The following is a 23,699-nucleotide window of genomic DNA, read 5'->3' on the forward strand; positions in this document are numbered from 1 at the left end:
GTGCTTTACAATGAGATGATGTCCTGGAAGTGGTTATGTCTTTCCATGGATTAAAATGGACAATGAACAACTATTTCAGATGCAGACCCTCAGAGATGCCTACATGGAATTGAGTTCTGCCCATTTCTGGCAGAACAGATTGTTTGGATTGCATTTTTGTTGCAAAGGAACTCTGTGTATCCTTTGTAAACATTATGAGTTAGTTCTGGGCTGAGCTTCCATACTATGAGAACATAGTGTTCCCTTCAAGTTCTGGCTAATATCACTCATGAAGATCTGGAAGTACAGGGAAAACCAATGTGTATAAAGGATGAGTTTTCATCTGTCCTCTTTTGGGATGGTCAAGATCAGCAGGGAGGCACTGGATTCCTTTCTGTAGGTCATTGCTAATTTTTCCATTTAGGATGGCATTTTGTCTCCTTCCTTTGTGGTATGTGCTATGGTCAAATAGATTATATCTTCTGGGCTTAAAATAGTGTAGTGATTGGGCCTTGAATATTCAAATTCTTGTGTTCAGTTGTGCAGATTTTTGGCAGATTTAATTTCTGTTGATGAAGAGTTTCAGTGCTTTTCCTGAAGGTTAGGAGAGTATGCAGAGTAGCTTTGGCTGAAGGTTCTTTCTCGTGGAACCTCACATTCCAAGCGTACATGGAAATCAGCAAGGAGTCAGAAAGCTACATGCAAAATTGTGTCTGAAACAACCTGACTTACTACAACTTTTAACTATCTACTTGGAGCAAAAGGAGAGGGAAGATAATTTTAGGAATCTCGAGCAGCATTAGTAGAGGAACTAACAAAAGGTTTTGAGACAATCAATTTGTTAATTATTTTAGTTTAGCAAGAGCTTTACATCCACTGTGAATCTTTTTCAGGGATTTCATTTAGAGTGTGTCCATGAGAGGATATGAACATCTTTCTTAATTAATGAAAAATAACCTCTAAGACTGATACCCTTACCTTTTTCTTAAGTTGTAGGATAGACGTGAATGCTGTTCACTGCAAACTTTAGCCTCTATCCATGGGCAACATCAGTGAAGTTACCAAAATTGTCAAATAGCGCAATCTAAATATAGAGCAGAAATACCTTTAGCTTTGGTTCACATATGATGCAATCTCCTAAGACAGCATAAACTTAACCAATTTAGACTGATGTCCAGAACCTTTGGTGAAACTTGCATTCTTAAATAATTTGGAGGATCTGGTTTGGTTTCTTAGTCTTGGCTTATTTTTGTGTGTGTGATGGTGACAATTCTCAGGAGCTGGACTGGCTGTGGTATGGTTGTGTCAGGAAGAGCTTTTTATAAATTATTTTGCTTTAAATACATGAAATATGCAATAATGTTTCTGACAATAGGATTTTTGGCCTCTGGGTACAAGTAAGGCTCACAAGGGCTTGCTCAGTTACAACGATGTATGCAAATTAGATGCACATTTGCACAGCTAACATTTTGCTAACAGGCACCTAAAAGCCAGTGGGTCCATCCAATTTATATTGTGTTGTCTCTGTCAGCTGAGCTTTCATTACCAATTACAGCTAACATCTGTGCCAGTGCACATGTGTGTCTAGATGTAATCCCCTAACACTTGTTTAATATGCAAAACATCTGACTTTAAAAATATCCTTTACATTTTTGGAAGCATACATCAGCTTCCTTTTATAATAGCCACCCTAAGTTATACAACAAGCTGTCTCTATGCTTCATTTGCAAGTTATGAGAAGAACTTAGAAACACATGGACCAATGTAGACTAAACTATATTTAAAACAAAGAGGTTTTTTCCTCTTGAACTGTAGTTGTGTTATCCCTGATCACAGCCAAGAGATGAGTGAGTAGAAAAAATAAACCCATATAGAAAAGTTTCTTCATTCATTGTGATTGATAGAATGTTTTCTTTCAACTTTACTTGAAAGATTCTTTTCAAAGTGAGCACTAATTTTTGTGACAGCTAAAATGTTTCTGTCATTCAAGGATAGTTACACATTCTCTCTTGGTCTGTGCCCCCTTACCACCTTCTTGATCTCAGTCTCCTGTTGTCATCTCCCTAGGGCAATGTCATACTGTTCTCCCATTTGAATACTTGCCTACAAGTTTCTGTGCAGCAGTCGTGCTTTTACCCACAAATCTTACAGCACTCTGTTCATTTAGTTCCCTCCCCTGGAAAACTGTGACCAGCACCCAAAATACATTATTTTTAATTTGAACTGTAGGAACATAACATAGCAAGGGGAAAAGTTTAAGACAACATAAAGTGTCATTGCTGTAACTTGTTCTATCCTCCACAGAGGTACTCTGATGGGTTCATTTCTGTCAGGGATCCAATTCTCAAGTCTACCTTATTTCAAAACACCAGTTCTCATGACCCTTCTAGAATGTGCCCCCCCTGTATACCTTTCAGTCTTTATACTGTCTTCTCTGCCCACCCTTTTTTTCCCTTGGGGGAAAAAAAAAAAAAAAAAGAAAGAGAAAGAAGAAGAAAAAGAAAAGCTGAGAAAAGTGGAATAGATAACTCACCAGAACAGATAACTTACCATTGTTACTGATCCCAAATTTCTGTTGTTGGTTTCTTAGGTGAGTTGCTGTTGCTCCCCTTGGGTTTATTGCCCAAGCACCAAGTGACAGAATCAACACATTGTAAAAGACAAGAGATTTAGTCTACAATACTTGAGCAGCTAAACAGAACATACAGTAATAGAGAAGTATTATAGTTATAAGACCTAAAAATGCAGACATTCAGAACTTAATTTTTGAGGGACCAGTGGGGCAGGAAAGGAGTTTCTATTGTCAACATTTCTTAATTCCTTTTTAGACGTTAAACAACTTTGCATTGGCAGACATGCAATATAAAATAGTCTTGCACACCTGTCAAACTACACAATTATCATGTACATGAGAGCTCCAGCTCTACGGATTTTCAAAACTTCCAACTGCTTCCTTCAGAGCTAAAACATTGTTTAAATTACTAATGGCAAAATTAGCACTGAGTAATCTGGGAAGCCAGTGTCCAGGTTCTGCTCAGTCCTTCCCATCAGATCATATTCATGTGGAAGAAGCAGTGATCTCTGAGAGCTGCTTGTCTTGTCCCTTTGCCTTTCACTGACTGTTTTTATGTGGTGGTTTCCTCCACACAAGCCAGATGAATTAGTATTTTGTGGTAGAACACAGATTTCCTTTGCCAAGAACATTTGTGGGCATCTGTGAGAAAGTGCTTTTCCTACTCTGCATAGCTTTCCTGTGTGTACATACGAATGAAGGGGTCACTCTGAGATGATAACCTGTCCCCATGCATGGATGTTAATCTGGGGTTAGATGTGGGGAACAAAGAATGGGGTGTCTGTGGTCCTATGACACCTCCTAAAACTATGCTTATTATCACAGTGGGAAGCTGTGCAGTCAAGGGATGTAAGTAACTTTTGCTATATGTAGTTTATTTCGCCATGCTGGCTTTGTTTCCTGTGCCCTGGGATGTTGCTCTTGGGCAGTGTACTTTGTTCTCTGGGAGAGAAAAGTGGTGTTTGAATATTATTACTGTATATAAATATATTCTGGAGAACATACCTCAAAGGAAACCACTTTGCTCTTGCAGCAGAATGTGGTGGGGCATACAATGATTTGTAAGTTCTCTGGGGAGTTCATGCTGCAGACTTGGAGTGGCAGCCATGGCAGCTCTGGGTGTGCACAGGCAAGCTTTGCCTGTGCTGCTCCGTCTTGTGCTCTCAAAGGGCCAAGTTGTTGACCACAGAATTCAAACAGACTTTTTGAACACTTTGGGTTTTTCAGTACTAAGTAAAATCGTTCCAGGTGGAGGAGATACTACCTGTAAAAATAAAATTGCAGTGCTGGACAGCAAGTAGGGCTGTGTTTTGTACTGTCTAGAGGCAGTCTGGACTTATCCAACTATTTGCTGTCTGGGACAGTTCTACACAGCGTGAGGTTTCTGGCTCTGCAACCATCTGCAATTCTTGGATTTTGTATCTGCTTAGGGCTTTTTTTCCTCCCTCTCTTTTGGTGGTTTTTCTTTCCCGTCCTTTCTCTGCCTGATTCTCAGAACACCAGGCAACCTTCACAGAAGCAGATGCCAAATAGACTGTAACAACAGTAAAGGAGCACCTGGCTGCTGTATTTTAACAATATTTCTGTTTTCAAATAAATTGTATGACTTTTATAAAGGGTAATAGAAACAGAGCTGACACAATTTTTATTTGATTTATAAAGGAGTCAAACTCTGCATAAGCATTTCGTACATGGACTCTGACACCTCAAATGAAGAGTTGCTTTGGTCTCAACTTGTATAGTCTAGCTTTTAAAGAGAAGCACAAAATCAGATGTAACTATTTCTCCTGTGTGTTTCCCCATGGTCTTTGAGGTTCACAGCCAAGGAGACTTTGAACAGCACTCACACTTTTAAGCCTGTCTGTTGAAGATACAGCTTATAGATAAGTGTGTGCTATTTTAGAATCTGATTTCTGCAGGTTAGCTGATAGTCCTAGAAATATTGGCTGTACCTGTCCCAATTTACTTCTTTTGAAGAAGATTCTGCTAGCACCCATGATGGTCTGGGATAACCTTTGTTCCACAGAATGAGGAGTATAAACAGATAGCCCTGGAAAGAAGTGCATTAGCACAGCATCCCTCAGCTCTTGCTTCCCATGCACAGCAGAAGAACCTGACCTATAACTTTTTGTACAGTTATTGACTCAAATCTATCCCTGGTGTTACCCCTATTATGACTTAATAGTATACATTTGGCTCATTAACATTTTAATGACATCCTTCTTGAAGAGAGAATGCTTTCTGGAAATTTTCTTTTCTGCAGATTTATGGTGTTTCTAGGAAGATAAGTTTATTTCCAGCAAATATGAACCACAGCTCACTGGGACTAATGTAATGCAGCCTGTGTTACCAGTGTGTTTACTTTTATATCTTATTTTCTTTCCCCCCTCAGAGGATTACGCCCAGCTGTGCAACATTCCCGTTCCAGGATCTCGGCGGCCATATGGACAGGATGCTTTAGTTGACTTTGAGGAGCACTACACCCCAGAAACCAATCCATACTTTGTTGAAGACCGTAAGCAAGATTCTCTGTTATGTAAAAGACTTGAAATGAGATTTTTTACTTCATTTTTTTTGCCCTGTAGCCAGTTTCATTCTTCTCTTTGCTTCTGGGTAGTGTGGCCTATTTATGCTTTACTTATTCCTATGACACTAGCTTTCAGTCAGGTGTTCCAGTTCAAGAGCCAGGTTTGTATGAGAGTCCAGTTGGGATCAGAGTACAATTAATTTTTAATCTAGTGAACAGTTTGTGCCAAGTGTACTAAATTTGTGTTTACCAACAGTTTTACAACTCAAAGTCAAAAGGCTTGCCAATTTTCCTTCTCACAAATTGATTTTCCTTTGGAGCATGATACAGATTTCTCCAGAGTGCATTTAATTTAAAAGAAAAAAAAAAAAACCCTCTTAATCTTTCCATGATTTCCCAGCAGAACTTGTATGGGTGAAATGAGAGCATGCAAGTCATTCTTGCTCAACAGAGAAAATGTACAGCGCAGTGTGATCAGAGAATACACATATGTATGGACTTCAGGCTGGATGCTATGGCCTGCCAAGCAGGGTGTGAGGGATTGTTGAGGGATTGAGCATCTCATTGTACTTCAGGAATATCAGGGCTCTTTATGTTGGGTCAGGCCCAGCTCGCTGTTAACATTTGTGAAAGAGAAATGCTTACAGATTTCAGCATCTTCCTCAAAATCAGGCACTCTATACAAGTCCAGAATATTTTATCACAGTTTTAGAGAAGAAAAGTGGAGGTATCAGAAGGAGCTGGTAACTTCTTATGCTTTACGTATATATGGCCTGCAAGTTGCTACTATGCTCTTCAAGGAATATACAAGGTATATAATTCAAATGGTGGTAAATAAAAATGATAAATTGTGGAAAGTTTTGAATTCATAGCTGTGACCACTTCACAGAGTGGCTTCAGTCGGAAGGTACCTTAAAGAACATCTAGTTCCAACCTTGCAGGGACAGAGGCTTAAGAGTTCATGGTTCTTGCTCCCATCCTATCACTGAATCAGATGGGCCATCCCTTTTAGAGCATCAGAGACTTCAAGATCACAGTCCTTCTGCAGGCTGTGTGAGGAACACAACAATCCCATGGCAGGGCCATGTACTTCAGTGTAATATTTGTCATTGTGCAATCAGTTTCTACAGAAGCAAATACAGAGCTCAGAATTACAATACAGATCCTATCAAGATGTTTTGAACTCGAGTTCAAACTCGTGAGTGTATTTTGTGAAGTAGAACCTGCTGTGAGTGATACATACTTTAGTTTTAGCTAGTTAGAATTATAACATATTGTATTTATGATAAAAAGAGGGAGAGAAAAAATATGTATATATGTGTGTGCATATGTTTATGCACATGCATATATGCCTACATACAAGCTATATGTCTAATAAATTATGTATTTTATTATTTTTAAAATATCTGTGTATTTGGGGGGACACTTTTCCCTTTCTTGGCACTGTTTTCTAAATTGGAAAAGGCCTTTATTTTAAAGGTCTCTCCTGAGCGCTCTGTAAGCTCTGCCAGAAGACTCCAGCAAGTAATGAAACTTGGTTACCTACATCATGACAGTGCTCAATATCCTCAGTACTATTGCACTGGGAAGTGATTTACAGGGCTCATGAAAAAGACTGCAATGTTCCCCATTTAATGTACATTTGTATACATCCAGTGTATTATATATGTTCTTGGGATGCGACATCTGTCAGCAAGTACTTACTTCACATTATGTGTTCAGTGTCTTCAGCATATTACTGACCAGCTTGATCCTTACTGAGAAGTCCACCATGCTAAAAAATCCAGGATAGGAACAGTATTTGTAGTCAAAGAGAGGGGGAGTTGAAATGGCAATATGGAAGTTACAGTAATTTCACAACTATAAGGCGCACCCTTTTGACTAAAATTTTCCCCCAAACCCAGAAGTGCGCCTTATAGTCCGGTGCGCCTTATATGATGTACAAAGTTGCGAAATTTGCCACCCTGGAAGTGCGAGCCGTGAGCCATGGGGGGAGCCGGCAGTGCCACGGCAGCTGGGTGGAGGCGGGCCCGGGGGCCAATGGCTGCCAGGTTGAGGCGGGGTCAGCAACCGCGCGGGGTGAGCTGGGGGCGGAGCCTCGCTGCAAAAAAAAAGTGCGCCTTATAGTCCGGTGCGCCTTATCTGATCTACAAAGTTGCGAATTTTGCCGACTCCGGGGGGTGCCCCTTATAGTCCGGTGCGCCTTGTGGTCGTGAAATTACTGTAAGTGGAGGAAGGTATGGGAAGGGCAGAGTAGGAAAGGCAAAAGCAGGTCTGTAGAAAACCGGGCCTCAAGGACCAAGACAGGATGGAGTAAATAAGAAAAGACAAGAGAAAAAACAACATAAAGAAGGGAGAAATTTATATTCCTAGGTAGCTTAGCAAATATATGTATCACAGCTGTTGCAATATAATCAATAAACAGTTTTTCAATAAGCTGTTGGCTTGTTGGTGGAGCCACTACCTGTTACAGGACAGATGGGGAGATATATCCTACTCTATTCCACTCCAGCTCCAATTTCCCCTCTATACATTCATTGTGCTATTAAATTTAAGACTCAAACACTCTCAGCTTTTTCCACAGAAGTCTGTTTGATGTGATGGGCTGCCATCTGCAGTCCTGTTACATTACTGCTCCATGAGCAGAAAGCTAGTGAAAAAAACTTAGGACTTACAGAAGTAGTTCAGTCCTAGAAAGAATCTTGGATGTAAAAACATAAAATAATTTTGGAAGTATAAATCCTTTTGTTTATATAAAAGCATAATTGTCACAAAAACCCTAAGGCAGGGAGTACAAAAAGCATTATACAAACCACTGAACACAAAGACAACTCTTTGTATAAGAGGTGAAAAAAAAAAAGCTCAACTCTTTGAGCTTTGACTGCTCACCATCTAGAATTATGACAAGGAGGAATTGGTAGATTATAGGTATTTGTACTGGCACCAGTCACTGAAGCACAAGCCAAAAGGCTGTTAACAAAAAACCACAACAGGAAAGCAGTCTCTGATTTCTTCTTATTTTCCTTATGGCAGCTGGGATTGATTTTTTTTTAATATGTTTTCTTCTGGATAAATTATAATGCATCTCTTACCCCTCTACACACACACACACCATATTTTTCTACAATCCTGTTTAAAGAAACTTTATCCCACATTGCATGACCACTTGTTTCCTTAAAGGCTGATAAACATAACAATTGAAATGAAGGGTGCTGTTTAGAAAACACTGACTTACCGTTACCCTTTAAAAAAATAAACAATGAGATTATGGAATTTCCATTCTAAAAAAAAAAAAAATCACATTTTTAACACTAAATAAAACTTAAAAGTTAACCAGGTTATTCAGTTTCCATCTTGAAACTTATCACAGCACTTTTCTGGTACATTTAAAACTCCAGATGGTGAAGCTCTGCTAAAGCTGACCTATTTTCTGCAAAGTCAAGTCACATTCCAGTAAACTTCTGAAAGAATTTCAGACTCTCAGTATATATTTGGATATACTGCTTTAACAGCTTTGTAATCTACTTGTTTGCAATTCTTCCTCCTTCCAGGTTTCTTGAACAGCTTTGAGGAGCTACAAGCAGAGGAATGTGGTATTCTGAATGGATGTGAAAATGGCCGATGTGTAAGAGTCCAGGAAGGCTACACCTGTGACTGCTTTGATGGTTATCACCTGGACATGGCCAAAATGACTTGTGTTGGTGAGGATAACACATCACCTGTTATATTCACCTGTTACATCATCTGCTACCTCCTAATAGTCTGTCAGTTTACTCAGTCACTTGACCTTAGAAGGCCTCAAACAAAAGGGTTAGGGATGATCACCTGAGCTTTAAAACTATGTTTTATTTACTGCAAAAGCCAGAAATATTACATTGTAATTTTAAATATTATATTGTTACAGAAGTATCCTCAGTGTGTCTTGGTCATAACAGCTGTGTTAAGTTAAGAGAGTAGAAGTGAACAGACACACGTTTGTGGAATGAATCTTAAACTTGTATCAGAACTTTAATGTACAGATCAAATGTTTTTTCAAAGGCTTTAGTAAGCTAGCAGGGTGGAACTGGATCCAGAGCAGAAGAGTGATTTTAAGAGTGGATTTTTAGAATGGATTCAGAATGATTGGCTAAATATGCAGATAACCAGCTGGTGAAGTTTGGCCCCTGATTTTCACAGATTTCAACAGTCAACAGACTCAACTATTCCTCTCACTCTCAAACTAGTAAATCTGCACATTTACTACCCAAGGCATCTGTCTTCTATTGTAACAACTAAACATGGGAACAGCAAATGTCAATGAGCAAAACAACCACCCCTCAGTGTAGAAGCCTAGTACAAATAGTGTGATTATTTCAGTTTAAGGTCTGCACTAATCTTGTTTAGCATTATGCTTCGTGACACACAGCTGAAATCTCCCGGCTCTGTGACAGGAAGCTGCCTATGTGCCTTGCAATCTTCAGGACTTTATGGCAAGCTGGCTTCCTTAGTGAGAAAAGATATAGCTGTTGTGTTTGTCAGGCCAAAGCTGGGTGATGTTGAGTACAGGTAGTTTGACCTTCACAACTATTCACCAGCAGCTCCTAAAGTATTCAGTTGGTAAAGTATGTTATGCTAAGAACTTGGAGCTTCTTTCTTAAAATCACTTCTCAGTCATCAGATAAACAGCTGGAAGTGGTTACTTAATTTTGTTGTGCAGCTTGGCTGAATTTGGACTTGGTAATCTAACAGTTTAGTGCCCTTTAATACCCTACTGATTTCCTATGATAACTTCCACCTCTTCCCAATTCATCTTTTAGAGCTTTTCCACCCAATCAGAACTGAAAATAAAGTTCTCAGGGCATTTGTGCAGATTATTCTAGTCCTGACAATGCTGGAACTAAATGAGTATTAATTTCACACCAGACTTAAGTGCATGTGTTTTTTGATGTCTCCTTTTTGCAGATGTGAATGAATGCAATGAGCTGAACAATAGGATGTCCCTCTGCAAGAATGCCAAATGCATTAACACGGAAGGGTCGTACAAGTGTTTGTGTCTCCCTGGGTACGTGCCTTCAGACAAGCCAAACTACTGCACACCACTGAACTCAGAACCAGAGAGTGAACTGGAGTAAAGGAAAATCTCCATATCCTAAGCCCATATACTCTGCACTGTATAAAGAAAAGGAAGAAAAGTATTTAACTTGAGATGAGAAGGCACCAGAGTAGCAAACAAAAGGGGAGAAAAGGGCTAAAATGTGTCAAAGGTGAGATGTGATGGGTTGGTTGTTTATCAGCTTCACTGAAGTGACAGACCAAATGGACACATTGCTCTGTATGAAAGAAACAAGTATATAGTGTGTTCATAAAAAAAAATCTTTGAAAATAATCAAAAACAGTGCTGTTATTTTAAACAGAAGAGCTTTGGTGGGTTTTTTTGTTTTGTTTTGGATTTTTTTTTTTACTATTGCTTGATTAATTTGGCATTTAAATAGTGATGGAAATATTTTATATTACTATGTCATTTTTTTTGATTGTTCATTTCCTTACCTACTGTTTCTTTTCAGACCTTTTTTTCTGATCAGTACAAATTCTATGATACAGATATTCTTAGTCCATTTTATAAGAGCTGTTACAGAGGGTGATGCTCGTCCTTCCCTGGAACATTGGTCAGTGACTTTTTTTTTAATTTGCTAGTTGTCTGCCCCGTGGAGCAGGCACCATTTGTTTTCAAATGTTTATATACCTTGGCGAAAAGTCCTTATATTCATTTTGTATCCTGTATGGTTGTTACTGCACTTAAAGTCTTTAGAACCTTTCTTGCCAAGTTCAAAGCTGCTAGTGGACAACATTGGGTTCCTTTTGTACATTAAACCAAAAGATTTTAGCTCACATTTCTATTGTAATGTGTAAATTGAACACAAGAGAGATCTTGTATGATTACCCTAACATATTAAAGCTGTATATTAAAACTCAATAAAATCACCTTTTTTTTAGAAAAAAAGTGTAATTTACTAATTTTAGCTTCTTTCCTTCTCTCCTCCCCTCCTGCTTTTTTTTTCTGGTGTTTGTTTTACAAGAATCAGCCCTCAGGTGTTTACACTACTAGATTTAATTTACATTACAATAGTCTTAGGGAGTTGTCTGGCTGTTTTTTCCTTCTCATGCTGTTTTAATAAGACCAGAATCTGAATTAGTTAATGCCTGAAGTTAGGCTTCCAGGGGGAAGATTTCAAACACAGACTTACGGAAAGTGTTTGACTTGGAAGCTAATTCACGTGGAATTTTTTTTCTTTCCTGGTTTAGGCATGTTTCCCACTAAATCTGCAAATAACACTCTACAGTATGATGGCCTGGTTTTCAGAAATACTGAGGAGAAGGGGGAGAATTTCCTTTTCTTGATGAACTGTACCTTCCCACCAGCTCTTATTTTTCAGTGGAAGGAGAGAAGAGATTAGGAGACTGACAGATGTTTCACTTTGACCTTCTCCAGAGGGAAGGAGTTTCTTTTGGAAATCCTGAAACAGGTTCTTTTCATATTTTTCAAATGAAATGTTTTGTTGTGCCTTTTAGACCTGCCCTGCATTAAAAGGAGAAGGATAAATTGGAGTTTTTAAAAGTGAGTCAAATTCAGACTAATTGTCCAAAATTTAGGATTTAGGTTATTATTTTTAATTTCACAAAAAAAAAACCCTTGTTTCAATTCTGAATAAAATTTATTTTCCAATATTCAGGTCAGCCATTGAACCAAAAATGTCATAAGTTGTATGCCTTTCAGTTCTGCACACTATAGTAGATCTTATTAAAGTCCATGTGACTGTAAATGTGCAGTAGCATCTGTCCTGGGAAGACTTCTCTCTGCTGGAACTTGACAGTAGAACTAGTGGAGATACTGTTAAAATGCAATAAAACACTCTCAATAAAACTCTGGAAAGGGATCTTTAGGGAAGAGATTCTTTGTGAAGTGCCCAACTCTTTTGATGTGTCTAGAATTATGCGGGAGAGGGTGGAGGGCCAGTCACTCTTCTAGTCCAAAAGAGGTGGATTACAAACACTAGAGCTGGTCTATAATTACACACCCAAGAATAATTCTTGCTTACCTGCTGTGGTTAAGGCATAAGAAAGGAAGGTCTAGTCTTATTAGTGAATGTTGTAACTAAAGATCTCTGCTGTCCTGCTTGTTAATCCTACGATCTCAATAGAGCAAGGTCACAGTTACAACCTTTCACTGGGCTCAGGATGAGCCCTAGGCTGCTTTCAGTGACCATGAAAATTCATAGACAAGACAATGCTCTCCTGACTCCTACCTCCTCCTGCTTCAGTAACCAGCTGTGTTGATCTCTGTAAGACAGGCTAGGGTCCAAGCCAGCACTGCAGCTCTCACCCCAGCCTCAGATTTTTAGCATCCCACTACTCCATCAATCCATGCACAGGTAGCACCCGTCTGCAGGTGTGTGTGCCACAACAGATGCAGATGCATTGGCACAATTGCTGCCAAACTAGATGTGCATGCTCTCAGCAGGGAGGATTAGCTGGGTTATTTGTCTCCAGATGTTCATCAGAGTTCACAGACCTCAGGTTGTGCTGGCCTTTTGCTCTTGTTTGCCTTATAGACATGGTTCAAATTGGTCACAGCATTGAAAGCTACCATTAAGTTCAGACTGATGGCTTATGCTCGCTCTGGTTCCATAGAGAAAAAATTCCCCCACAAACCTAAACTATCTCTTGGCCTGTCAGTTTCTGTTGGCAGCAATTCATAAAAACACATTTTGGTGTGTCCAGCCATCTTCCATCTCCCCTACCTAATTCAAGAGGGCAGCAGTTGACCCAAGCCCTGAATGAAGCTTGAAACGTGCTGGTTCAATGGCCGTGTCCACATTACAGCCACACACTTCTATCAATCACAGACACCGTGTAAGCAGGGAGCAGACTTTGTGCGTGCTTGTACCTTTCCCTTCCACCTCTTTGTACCTCTAATATGCCTTAAAACACATGCAGAGAGCCAAAAGCAGACCAAGCAGCCTAAACCCCACTTACATCCCAGTGCTTAGTATTCCACGTTGCCTGGCTTCAGGCCTTCAGAAATGCTTTGACAAAGGAACCACAATTGAAGGGAATTAAGTGAAATTCAGCCTCTGGAGCCCACCTACTTTGCCCCAGTGTAGCTGGTTCTGTCATTTCACCTGAAAAGCTGCAGGGCTTAGGAATACAATTTTGATTCATCGTTAAACAAATGTTTTCTTAACATGATTAAGACAAGGGATTGGACACCATGGTCATAGCCATTTTAGTTGTTACAAGAGCTGCGGTTTAGGTGAGAGCCTTCAAAATACAGAAACCACCACGTACAATTCCATGATTCAAGTTTCTGAGTACAGCAGAATCTGGAACTGATTACAATTTATACCAAATGGCACCAATACTTTATACATCCATACGGATCCTCTAAAACAAAATCAGTCCTTTTTCAGGCAGACATTTTCTTGCTGCAAAAAATAAAGTTGCTGACATGGTAGAACTGATTTCTGCTAGTTCCCTTTTAATACTGCTGTGTTAATGAGAATGAAGTTATATGGAACTGGAGTTACGTGCATTTCAGCTAGAAAGATATTTGATATGAACAGATACATTCATGTTGGGATGCTATTCAGTAAAAAAAACTTAGCCAGTGTTAAAACTATCAAAGTGAACACTAACATTCCTCGGGAAAAAACTCTCACAGCTGGACAGATCGTTTGGATCCAAAAGACAGAACTCGCAGTCGTGACAAATATTCAGATAGTCAGTGGCAACTGACATACTCAAGTAAATTCCTGGCTAAAAGAAGTCCTAAAAAGCTAAAGGCACCAAAGGAGTTGTCATGACCTATTAGCTCACACTGATCATTGCCCTTGTGCAGATCAAATCTGAGTTTGGCAGGAGAGGGGCTCCTGGCTTTGGCACTTTCTTAATTCTTCAAAAAGAAAGGTGACAGATCCAATTAAAGCATGTCATAGGCCTGATCAGGGCAGCAATTAAACCACAGTGCATTCCTTCAAAGTGTATGGCAAACTCAGGAACCCTGCTGCTGCCTTCTAGAAGACACTACAGTATTGTTCTTTTAACAATGCCACCCACTTTGAAGGCCTGTTTGTGCTTGCTGGGGCTTCTTTTAACACCAAACAGGCCAAGGGAGTTATTAAGGAGCCATTCAAGCCAAGAAGGGGTGAATTGCTTTGTGTAACAGAGGCTACTGTTCACTTCTGAGACCATGACTGGTGTAGTCACTGTCCCTGGAGGTGTTTAAGGTGGCACTCAGTGCCATGGTCCAGTTCACATGGTGGTGTCTGATCATAGGTTGGACTCAATTATCTCAGAGGTCTTTTTCAAACTGATTGATTCTGTGATTGTTTGGTATTTGTACAACTTCTTCTATCAGAAGATCTGAAATTTACCCAGGTAAGCTGAATGTGATGTGTCCAGAAGAGAAGCAGAATGGCTCAGAGAATGAGGAAAATCAGCCACTTGCTGAAGGTTTCTCAGTGGATGACGATGTCACCTTGACAGTTACAGTGACTGCTACAGGACTGTCACTGCTTTCAGCTGCAGGAATAACCTCACACAAGTTACAGACTCACACAGGAGTAGAAAATTGGGCCCATATGTGGCACCACCTCCACACATCTTGAGCCCAAACATCACCCCACCCCTCATCAACCTTTACCACTTCAGTGCCCGTGTGCCAATCAGAGAACATGCAATGAAACAGGATAATCCTGTGACAACCTGTATTATTAAGAGATTTTGCTACCTGAGTATCGAGAAAGAATGACATAAACCAAAGAATTGCAGGATGTCAGCTATGTCAGGTTTCCTTCAAGACCACTGGATCACCAGATAGATATTTTTACAAGTCTTCAGGCTGCATGTTTTGGCCCACGTATATCTGAGGCTTGTGATCACTTTGCTCTTTCTCCCCTAGACTGGAGAAATCACTGCTGTGCCTCAGCAGCTGCACAACCTCACTGAACTCTGAAGTTTGCCCTGCCCATGGTAGGAGATTGCATTAGGGGACTCCAGAGGTCCCTTCTAAACTACATTTTTCCATGAGACCAGGCTGTGACCTGACACAGCAGCCTCTGCTGCCTATCCTTACATGAGATAGGTGATGGGACACAGGGAACTTGACCTCCTCCCCTACTTCTCCCCCACCTGAGCATGTGCCAGCTGCACTTTGGAGAGAGCAGAGCACTAGCCTGCTCAGCCCCAGCAGGAGAGTTCCATCCAGAAGGGGCAGGTATGCACAATGTGAACTGGTGCTTACAATTAACCCGTATGTTCTTAACCTGTGAGAGTTAAGTGGCAACCTCAGGAAGAAGGGAAGTTGTGCAATTTTTGTCCTGGTAAAGACACAGAGGAGGGAGGAAATTAGGGTATTCTGATTTTACTCAACACTGACTTTCCCTTCCCCTCAAGTCATGCTTTGCCACACGCTGCTTTCCATTAGCTCTGAACCAAGGAGGATGGAGAGGATAATGCTAGCCAGCATGGAAAATTTCTACGTGACAATTTCAGCATCACCTCCAATCCCTATCTACTCAGGCTGCCAGGATCCATTTTGAGCAGCATTTTTCCAAGGCACTCCATATTGATTTAGCTCTCCTCCCTCTGAAACCTGTGGCACCTACACAGATTCCAGTGGGAGCAGAGAAAAGGCTGTGCCAGCTCTTTTGAAAAAAAAATCCCACCATGTGTGTTTAATGAGGAATGTCTTTGGCAGAAAAGTTTTGAGTGCAGCTAAGCAGATTTTTTATTTCTTTCACATTAAGAGTTCAATTTCTGCCACTCCTCATCCAGGCAGTAGCTGCCCGGAAGGGCAGCTAAGACCTGTTCCAAAATCCCCAGCAGGATATTGTCTGTTTCCAGCTAATACTGCTATCAGGGCAGTCCCTGTGAGTGGACACCATTCTCAGGCTGTGACACACCTGTCCTTCTTGCTGCAGGCAGCCATCCAGCTCAGCTCTGGCCACAAGGGCATTCCCCACTTTCTGTTCCTTTTGATGCCCCTTTCCAGGAGCTGTCTTCACTGAAGTCCCACTTTTTCTATTTTGCCTCCAGTACATCCTGTCATTTACTCATGATCCAAAGCCTCAGCATCTCATGTATCCCATCCTTCCTGTTCATTGGCATTAGAGGCCACAAAAGTCGTTTTCAGTCTCTAAATAAAGATTTGGCATGTGGTGAAATTGATAGCCACTCTCCGGTACTTAGGAAAACCTTCCGCCAAGGTAAACCGATCATTTCCTTCACAGTGATCCCTCTCCTCACAGGAATAGAAGCCACCACCACCAAGTAACAGAACTACCCAGAGACATGTGACATCTTTGTCCTTTTACCATAAGCAAGAAATTTCAAACATGCCTTTAGCAATGAATGTGTTCTTTGGCCTGCAGCATCACCAAACTGAGCTGAACAGCAAACATAGAATAAGGAAGTTTCAAAAATAAGACAGGAAAGGGAAATCCTTTGCATTGCACAACAGTGAGCTGAATGAACACGGATTTTTCATTCACATTTGCTCATGATTTGACATCTTTTTCTTTTCTTTTTTTTTTTTTTAAGAGGAATTATTACTTTTAAATTCCCTTAGGCTGCAAAGAAAAAAAAGGAACTACATTAGCTGTGTTACTGATTGTGATGTTGGTTCATTGTAGTACACTGGATATAAACCAAAGCAGATGATAGGGAGCTTTTGAGGGTTTCACTGCTGAGTGCATAGTGCATTCAGACATATATTTTAATTTCACATCTGGTAATAGTTCTTGTATTGGTTTATTCCACCAGAAGGCAGCAATAACTATTTTTAGCCAAAATGGCCCTTACCTCATCCAGTAAAATTCAGTTTATATTTGAGTGTTTGCTAAAAACATTACATCTACAACATACGAGACCTAACAAAACACTTGCAAAAGTGTACCCCAAGGACAACAGTCGAGAAGAATCTAACACTAGGGACATTTTCCCTGTCTAAACACTTAACTCAAAACAGGTCCTAGAGACCCAGGAGCATCCAGGACTCCAGGGCAAGGACCTTGAGCAAGAGCCTCTTGCAGATGATCTACTGGTCCCCAGGGCAGGCCAAACAAAAAGTCCCTGCAGCATCTCTCTCACTCTTTGTTTCCCTTGTACTTCTGATGTCTCTGGTTTAGTTCCCTGTGATTTCCACTTCATCTCTTCATTCCTCTGTACAAGTACAGTTGACAATATCTGTTAGTATGAAGACTGCCCCACCTAATTTGGGTGCAACTCAATTTTTGGTACACTCAACTGACTTCAGTGACTCACAAAGGGAGTAACTCTGCTCCCAGTTCATAAGCGGTTTTCTAACACTTCAAAACTTTTAAAATGAAAACATTTTAAAACTGTGAGGCATGAAGTGTCTAAAACCTTTTGAAAGAGATCTAGCAACCTTAGAGACATTTGCTAATTACAAACTTTTTTTCTGTGTTTCATAACAAGTTGTGTCTCACTGAACCCTTCCAACTCCCCTGTTGGCAACAAGACACATGGACTGAAATATAATTAAAAGGCAAATTGTAAGAGTCAAAACAAGCTTTTTAAACTCTGGGTTTCAATGGTTAAGTAATTTTCATATAAATCATTTTATTTTAGGATCATAAATGGAATGGAGTATCATCAGCTTGCAAAATTTGTTAATTTTATAATTAAGAAGTATTGATAGAAGTTAATAGAATTCTACCGTTGCACAGCCAGCAGAAGATCTGAGTCCGACACCAGCTGTTCAACAACTGGACAGAAATTTAAGCAAATATAATAAAAGCTTGGAGATACAGTAGGAGAGATCAAGCCCTTACGATTTGCTTGGGCTGAACACTGCAGGAAAGGGGGGTGCTCCGAGGGAAGCTGCTGCTCACGGATTTGAGCAGCCAAGATATTTTCTGTCCTCCTGACCTGTCACTAGAGGTCAGCGCAGCGCCTGCTGTGCCAGGCTGTTCTCCTTGACGGAATGCTAAGAAAAACCCCAGATCCTGGAGGCAAACAGTGGTCTTAAGGAACAGCTCCGAGACAGAATTTGTGTTTCTGCAACGGGAGAAACGAGAAGCCCCGGAAAAAGAACATAGCTGAAACTGAAAAGCCTGAGCCCAAAATCAGCATAAAATAATGCTAGAAGTTGAAAATTTCCTGCAGAGCAATTAAGGGTAGCAATGGCTATTTTAAAAACAGCAATTAGCCTAAGGTAGAAGTTGTCACCTAGCAAGTCCAGCTGACTAACACCCTGGAGGCTCTTCCTGATGCATGCAAAATAAACTGCTTAATCTCCCTGCATAACGAAATTCCTACCCCAGGCTGAGAACAGCTGGTCTAGCTCATGTAAGTCTAGCTCATACTTGCAGGGCGAGGAGACAGGGAAAGCATTAACTGCTCTGGAATAGTTCCTGAATAAAAAAGGAGCAGACGCTCATCTTCCCACCATAACAAAACAGATATCCACTGTGATCCTTGATGTCACCGAATAAACCTCATGGCTTGGGACTCTCTCTATGTGCCGCTAGTCCTGTCCCCGATGATGGCCAGCCAGGGCCAGCCAGGAGGTGACAGCTGTCACAGCACCTGATGGGAATCACGGTGGAGCAGCTCTTCCTCTTCCTTTTAGAAGAGAAGGCTGCAGGAATCAGCTGTTCTCAAGACAGGTGCAAGAGAGAGAGATTTGGCACTGAAGAAATGTCACCTTGCGGCCGGCAAATCAGTCACCTCCTCTCCTTGCGCACCTTCCACTAGGATTTCTGGTGTTCAACCCAGCACTCCAGCAGGAGAGCACAAGTTTGTCAGCAGGACTCAGGCTCCAACAAAGAACTGCATAGCAATACCCCAAAAAGCCTTTTAGAACAGGCTGTCCTACCTCAAATGGCAGCAAAGAAGCTGGGTTTCAATCTTTCCATAAACTCGCACAAAGACATTTAGCGCAACTTCACCTAACCTGTCTCCCCTGTGCTGGCAGATGCAGGAAATAAACATCTTAAAATCCAAAAATGTTTGGTCAGCAGTTGGTTACACCTCTTGGCATAGTGGCAAAGGAAACAAGGAGAGTAAATTCATACAGACATATGAGGGAAGTAACTCAACTTGGTCAATGAATTACAACTAAGCAAAACTAGTGCAAATAAGAACCTGATTCCATAACTCAAATAAAAAGCAGAAAGATTTTAGCCATTTTAGATTTTAGCCATTTTAAAACATTTTCTTCCCTAATCTATATCTGACTCTGAGGATAAGTAAAATTATATACAAACCACGAAAAGGTCAACCAATTCCTGTAGGAAGTATTTTTGCCAAGGATGCATTAGCTGTAAAACGTATTATTGCTCTTTCTTTAATACATTCTATACAAAGGAGGAAAAAAATGTCACTGCTATGTGCTTTCTCACTTTTTTCCTGTGGAAACTTCAATTCTAGAAGACACAAATTATAATAAATGCAAGAGTAGAAAAGATCTGAAGTGCAGGACTCTATTGCCTGAGGTCATCTACCCATTACTAATACCTTTGAGTCATAGTGCTTGGGAGTCAAAAACAGGCACCTTGCTCAGCCAAGTGCCATAAAAAAGCTTTCTCTCAACAGAGTTATCAAATGAGAAAATAAGATGGATAGAGGTGGAAAAAGTATGCAAGCAAATGAGATAATGCTAGTAATAGTGAGAGCAGCTGCCCACTCTGTGCAAACAAGGGATGCCATCAAGAATGGGGATTTCTGGCATGGCATCCTGAGCAGTCAGGAGAGCAGAGACACCACCCACAAAGATGGGCATGGCCAGAAGAACCTGCTTGAGATAATTTCTGATGGTCCAAGAATTTGTTGGAATTTGATGTATCCCCTTTTACCTTCCTGGAACAAAACACCACCTGCTGCCCTGCAGCAAAAGTGTTGATGTTTTTGGAGGATGGTGGCACAAAGCAGAGTTTTGCCAAACAGTGTAGTAACATAGCAGTTGTTTGTAGCAGCGTCTCACAAGGGGGAAAGAAAGCAGATGGATGCTTATATGACAATTTTACAAGTGGAAACAACATGAAATTGTAAGCTGTTTGCTGGAAGCAAACCAAATTACACACACCCTGAGCAGGACAGAAGTAGCCCACAAAGAACCTTGACTATAAAGCTGTGATTGAAAAGGGAACAGGAGAAACACAAAAAATGCAATATTAAAAAAAACAAGGAAGAAAAAGAAAGATTAAAAGCAGAAACTACAAACAGCATGTGCTTTCCAAATAAAAGTAGAGAAAGGTGATGGGGATGTACAGAAGGTTCAGGCCTTAAAAACTTTAACATTCTGTAAGTGAAGTTTTAACTTTAATCTTCACTATTAGGCTGCCATCAGGTTTAAGGCATGTTCTTTAAGGTATGGAATAAAAAAATATGCATTCCATTTTGGTAAGCAGGTGAAGAATAAATTAAACTTCAATGGCCACACAGCAAATCAAAAGCACAGAGAGATAGGTTATGGTGTACAGTATTACAGCCCCCAGCTGTGCCAAACTCATGAGGACACAAACACACTGAGCAGACAATCAGTCTTCTACTTGAATGTTGACACACAGCTGAGTCTGATCTGCTGTTTTCCCTTCCATTTTTTAAGATCACCATGTATGGTTCTTCACCATGACTGTAAGCAGGAGATCTTCTGGGATGTGTCTATGTTTTGATGGTTTGCTTGAGAGGAAAGAAAACCAATAAATCTTCCATACAGTGAACATAAGCTACAATTAGAAAGGCCCTTAAACTCACAGGACCTCAGCTGCTGTGAATTGGCACAGATTACATTAAAACAAATTGGCAGGATTCCTCAGACAGCTCAAGTCCTTGCTACTCCTGCGAAGCTGATGGAGCAACCCCAATTTGTAGAAGCTGGGGGTCTGGCCCACAGCCTGCAGTTCAGTCCAGAAAGACCATCTGTGTTTAACAGAATCAGAAATCAAAAGGAAAGGCCTTATAATTTACTCAGTATTACTGAGACAAGTGATTTCCATGGTATTAAGTCAGGTAGACTAAACAAGAGCTATAGAAGATAAAAACTAGCTCTTTGTTTCTTCCTCTATATAGTTTTACCAGGAAAAGTTATTTAATTTCTTGCAACATATTCTACAAGGCAATGAAATGTGAAGGCAAGGAGACAACTGAGGAGGTAAGAGAGATGGGAATAACAGAATAAGGAATTCAAGTTACTTAATGAATTACAGGCACTAAAGTGTGCTTCTCTGCTCATGCTGAATTGATGTCAAAGCCATTCCTCCTGATGTCAGTGGAAAGAGTGGCATTACACAATGCTGCTCAGCAGCCTAAGGGAGGGGCAGCATGAAAGCAGAGGAGAAGGTTCAGGTAGTTCAGCTTTTAATTTGGAAGCTGTACTGTATTGTGTTAAAAACTTGTATTTTTCAACTTTCATGGGAATTTGGATACCATTGTTAGCATTCTAATTGTTGAAATCCAGATGCAGAGTTAAAACTAACACAGCAATCAGCATGGGGGGAGGAGGTGAGGGAGTGCTGCGGGGAGAGCGTATCAACACATCTAAATTCATGTTTTGTGGCTCAGTGGTAGAAATCACTGTTGTTTGTGCAAAGCCCCTCTGAGGTGTCCAGCAAAAAACAGTGCTTCTGTCATGCTGCCATGTGACAACTCGGTCCTAAGTTTTCTATGGTGAGGAATTCACGATTCTCTTTACTTTGAAGAAGCTGCATCTGCACACAGGAACTCACTGAAAAGAAGGTGTTTGTTTATGTCTGTAACACATGCACACATGCATGTATTTTCAGGGCAGGGAATGTAAATTAACTACTTTGAATTCCAGGGAACCAAGCACATCCTAAGCCCTAATTCACAGTGGTAACACCACAGTGTTACCTGTATCTGCCTGTGCAGTCACTGTTTGTCCTAGAGGCTGATGCATAAGGACGAGTAAAAGCCAGACACAGGAAATACATCTCTTCAGCTTTGGCACGGGAAAAATTCCCTGCACTTTACAAGCATCTGCCTTCAGCAACAATTTCTCACCCTGCTCCAAGCTCTCTTGTGGCTCTACCAACTACCTGCTCAATTCTGGGGAAAGTCTGTAGTGAAAGTAGTGAAAAGTCTGAAGATCTCTTTCAAGACAGACTCTCCTCAGGACTGAAATTGTAAAGTGGGAGTGAGAAAATTTGTACACTGGATGAGAATTTTTTTCAGTGTGCAAAGTCAGAACGAGTGAGGAGAGTAATTCTGCTTTAACCTTGCAATCTATTTTTAATGTTTAGAGATGTTTTGAATGACACTGAGAAAATATGTGTGTGGTTTTGAAAGAAAGGCTACCAGCAAAATCAGTGCAAGCAGGCTTGTGCAATTGGGCTGTACTGGCACTGTGCTGACACAAGGCAAGCAGCTATTCCAGACTAAGCCTCTCCAGGGCTCTGGCACTGCTTGGTGCTAGCAGCACACAGAGCATGTGTGATGCAAATTCAAGTCTGTAACCACTAGTAACTCATTGAGAGGATTTAAGATTTCAGCTAAACTACATCTGAATAAAGGTGCGCGCAAGTTTATTGCGGCTAAGCAGTTTTGCATTTCAGTGCTGTTATACTGTGGAGACCAACTTTGCAGAAACTGAGTTACTGAGGCCCATTCCACAGCTGCTCAACCAACTTCTACACATTGCCAATCCTTCAGCCTTGGTCTGAGGCGCAAAAGAGACAGACAGACTGCAGCTTGCCTTCAGTCATCTCCATGACAGAATCTTTTAAGCAAGATCTGGTTTCATGTTTCAGCTGAAGTCGGTGTTTGATCTGGTGTTCACTACAAAGAATTAAATTTCGATTTGTCAGATTTGTAGGACATGATCTGCAAGGATCAACATCTTCCAAAGGCTTTTTACCTGTCTCCTAAATATGATTATTAACACAAGAAAAAAGTACCATAAATATGGTAACTTTCAGGTCATCATATAATTTAAGTTATTGATTTTGAAAGGAGTTTTGCTTGGAGATTACATTTTGGTTTAACTTATTTTAAAAAGCCCTTTCAAGAAAAAACTTGGCCTTGGTCATAATTCTCAAAAAATCAACTATGTTCATTCACACGCCACTAGTATGTCTCTTCTATTTTTTTTTCCCCCCATAAGCAATCACATTCTTATCATGGCAGATAGGATCTTTACAAAGTTCTCAACAAGGCAACTTTCCTGAGGATGATTTTTATATAAACTGCTGTGGCATCATGTAATCTAACTAAGGTTAAGATAGTTTATATAGCTTATATATAAAACAGTATACTGGCTAATAATCATGATCTTTGCCTACATAATGTCTGAAACAAAAGGTTTAATGTTCTCCAAATTCCTTAAGTGTCACAGGTCCTTAACTCTTACCCCTTCCAGTGTGACCCCTCATCTGTATATTTCAGACACAATCTTAAACAGAAGAAAGTGGTTTTTTTCATCCACACAGCAGCAGCTATCTTTCAAGTCTCTACTTTTCCACTAAAATAATCATCAATCCCAAACCATGCATTAGAGTCTTCAGTAAAAAAACAGCTATTCTAACATAAAACTCCAATGTAAAAAGCAGCAGAAAGGTTTTTACAGTGATTCTCTTAATTTATATAAAGTGAAGAAAAGGCATG

General features: G+C 40.4%; 1 protein-coding gene across 8 annotated transcripts in view; it reads left to right on the plus strand.

The window, feature by feature from the left end:
* LTBP1 (latent transforming growth factor beta binding protein 1) overlaps window positions 1-11,056 on the plus strand; it is a 189,190-nt gene extending 178,134 nt beyond the window's left edge. For all 8 annotated transcript variants that reach the window (XM_033055515.2, XM_033055517.2, XM_033055518.2 and 5 more), the window contains 3 exons: window positions 4,944-5,066; window positions 8,630-8,779; window positions 10,020-11,056. In XM_033055515.2, the coding sequence (XP_032911406.1) occupies window positions 4,944-5,066; window positions 8,630-8,779; window positions 10,020-10,189 (443 nt within the window). In that variant the 3' untranslated portion in view covers window positions 10,190-11,056. The remainder of the gene's footprint in view (window positions 1-4,943; window positions 5,067-8,629; window positions 8,780-10,019) is intronic.
* The last annotated feature ends 12,643 nt before the right edge of the window (window positions 11,057-23,699 follow it).

The sequence above is a fragment of the Catharus ustulatus genome, chromosome 3 (assembly GCF_009819885.2).
Source record: "Catharus ustulatus isolate bCatUst1 chromosome 3, bCatUst1.pri.v2, whole genome shotgun sequence".
Classification (NCBI taxonomy): domain Eukaryota; kingdom Metazoa; phylum Chordata; class Aves; order Passeriformes; family Turdidae; genus Catharus; species Catharus ustulatus.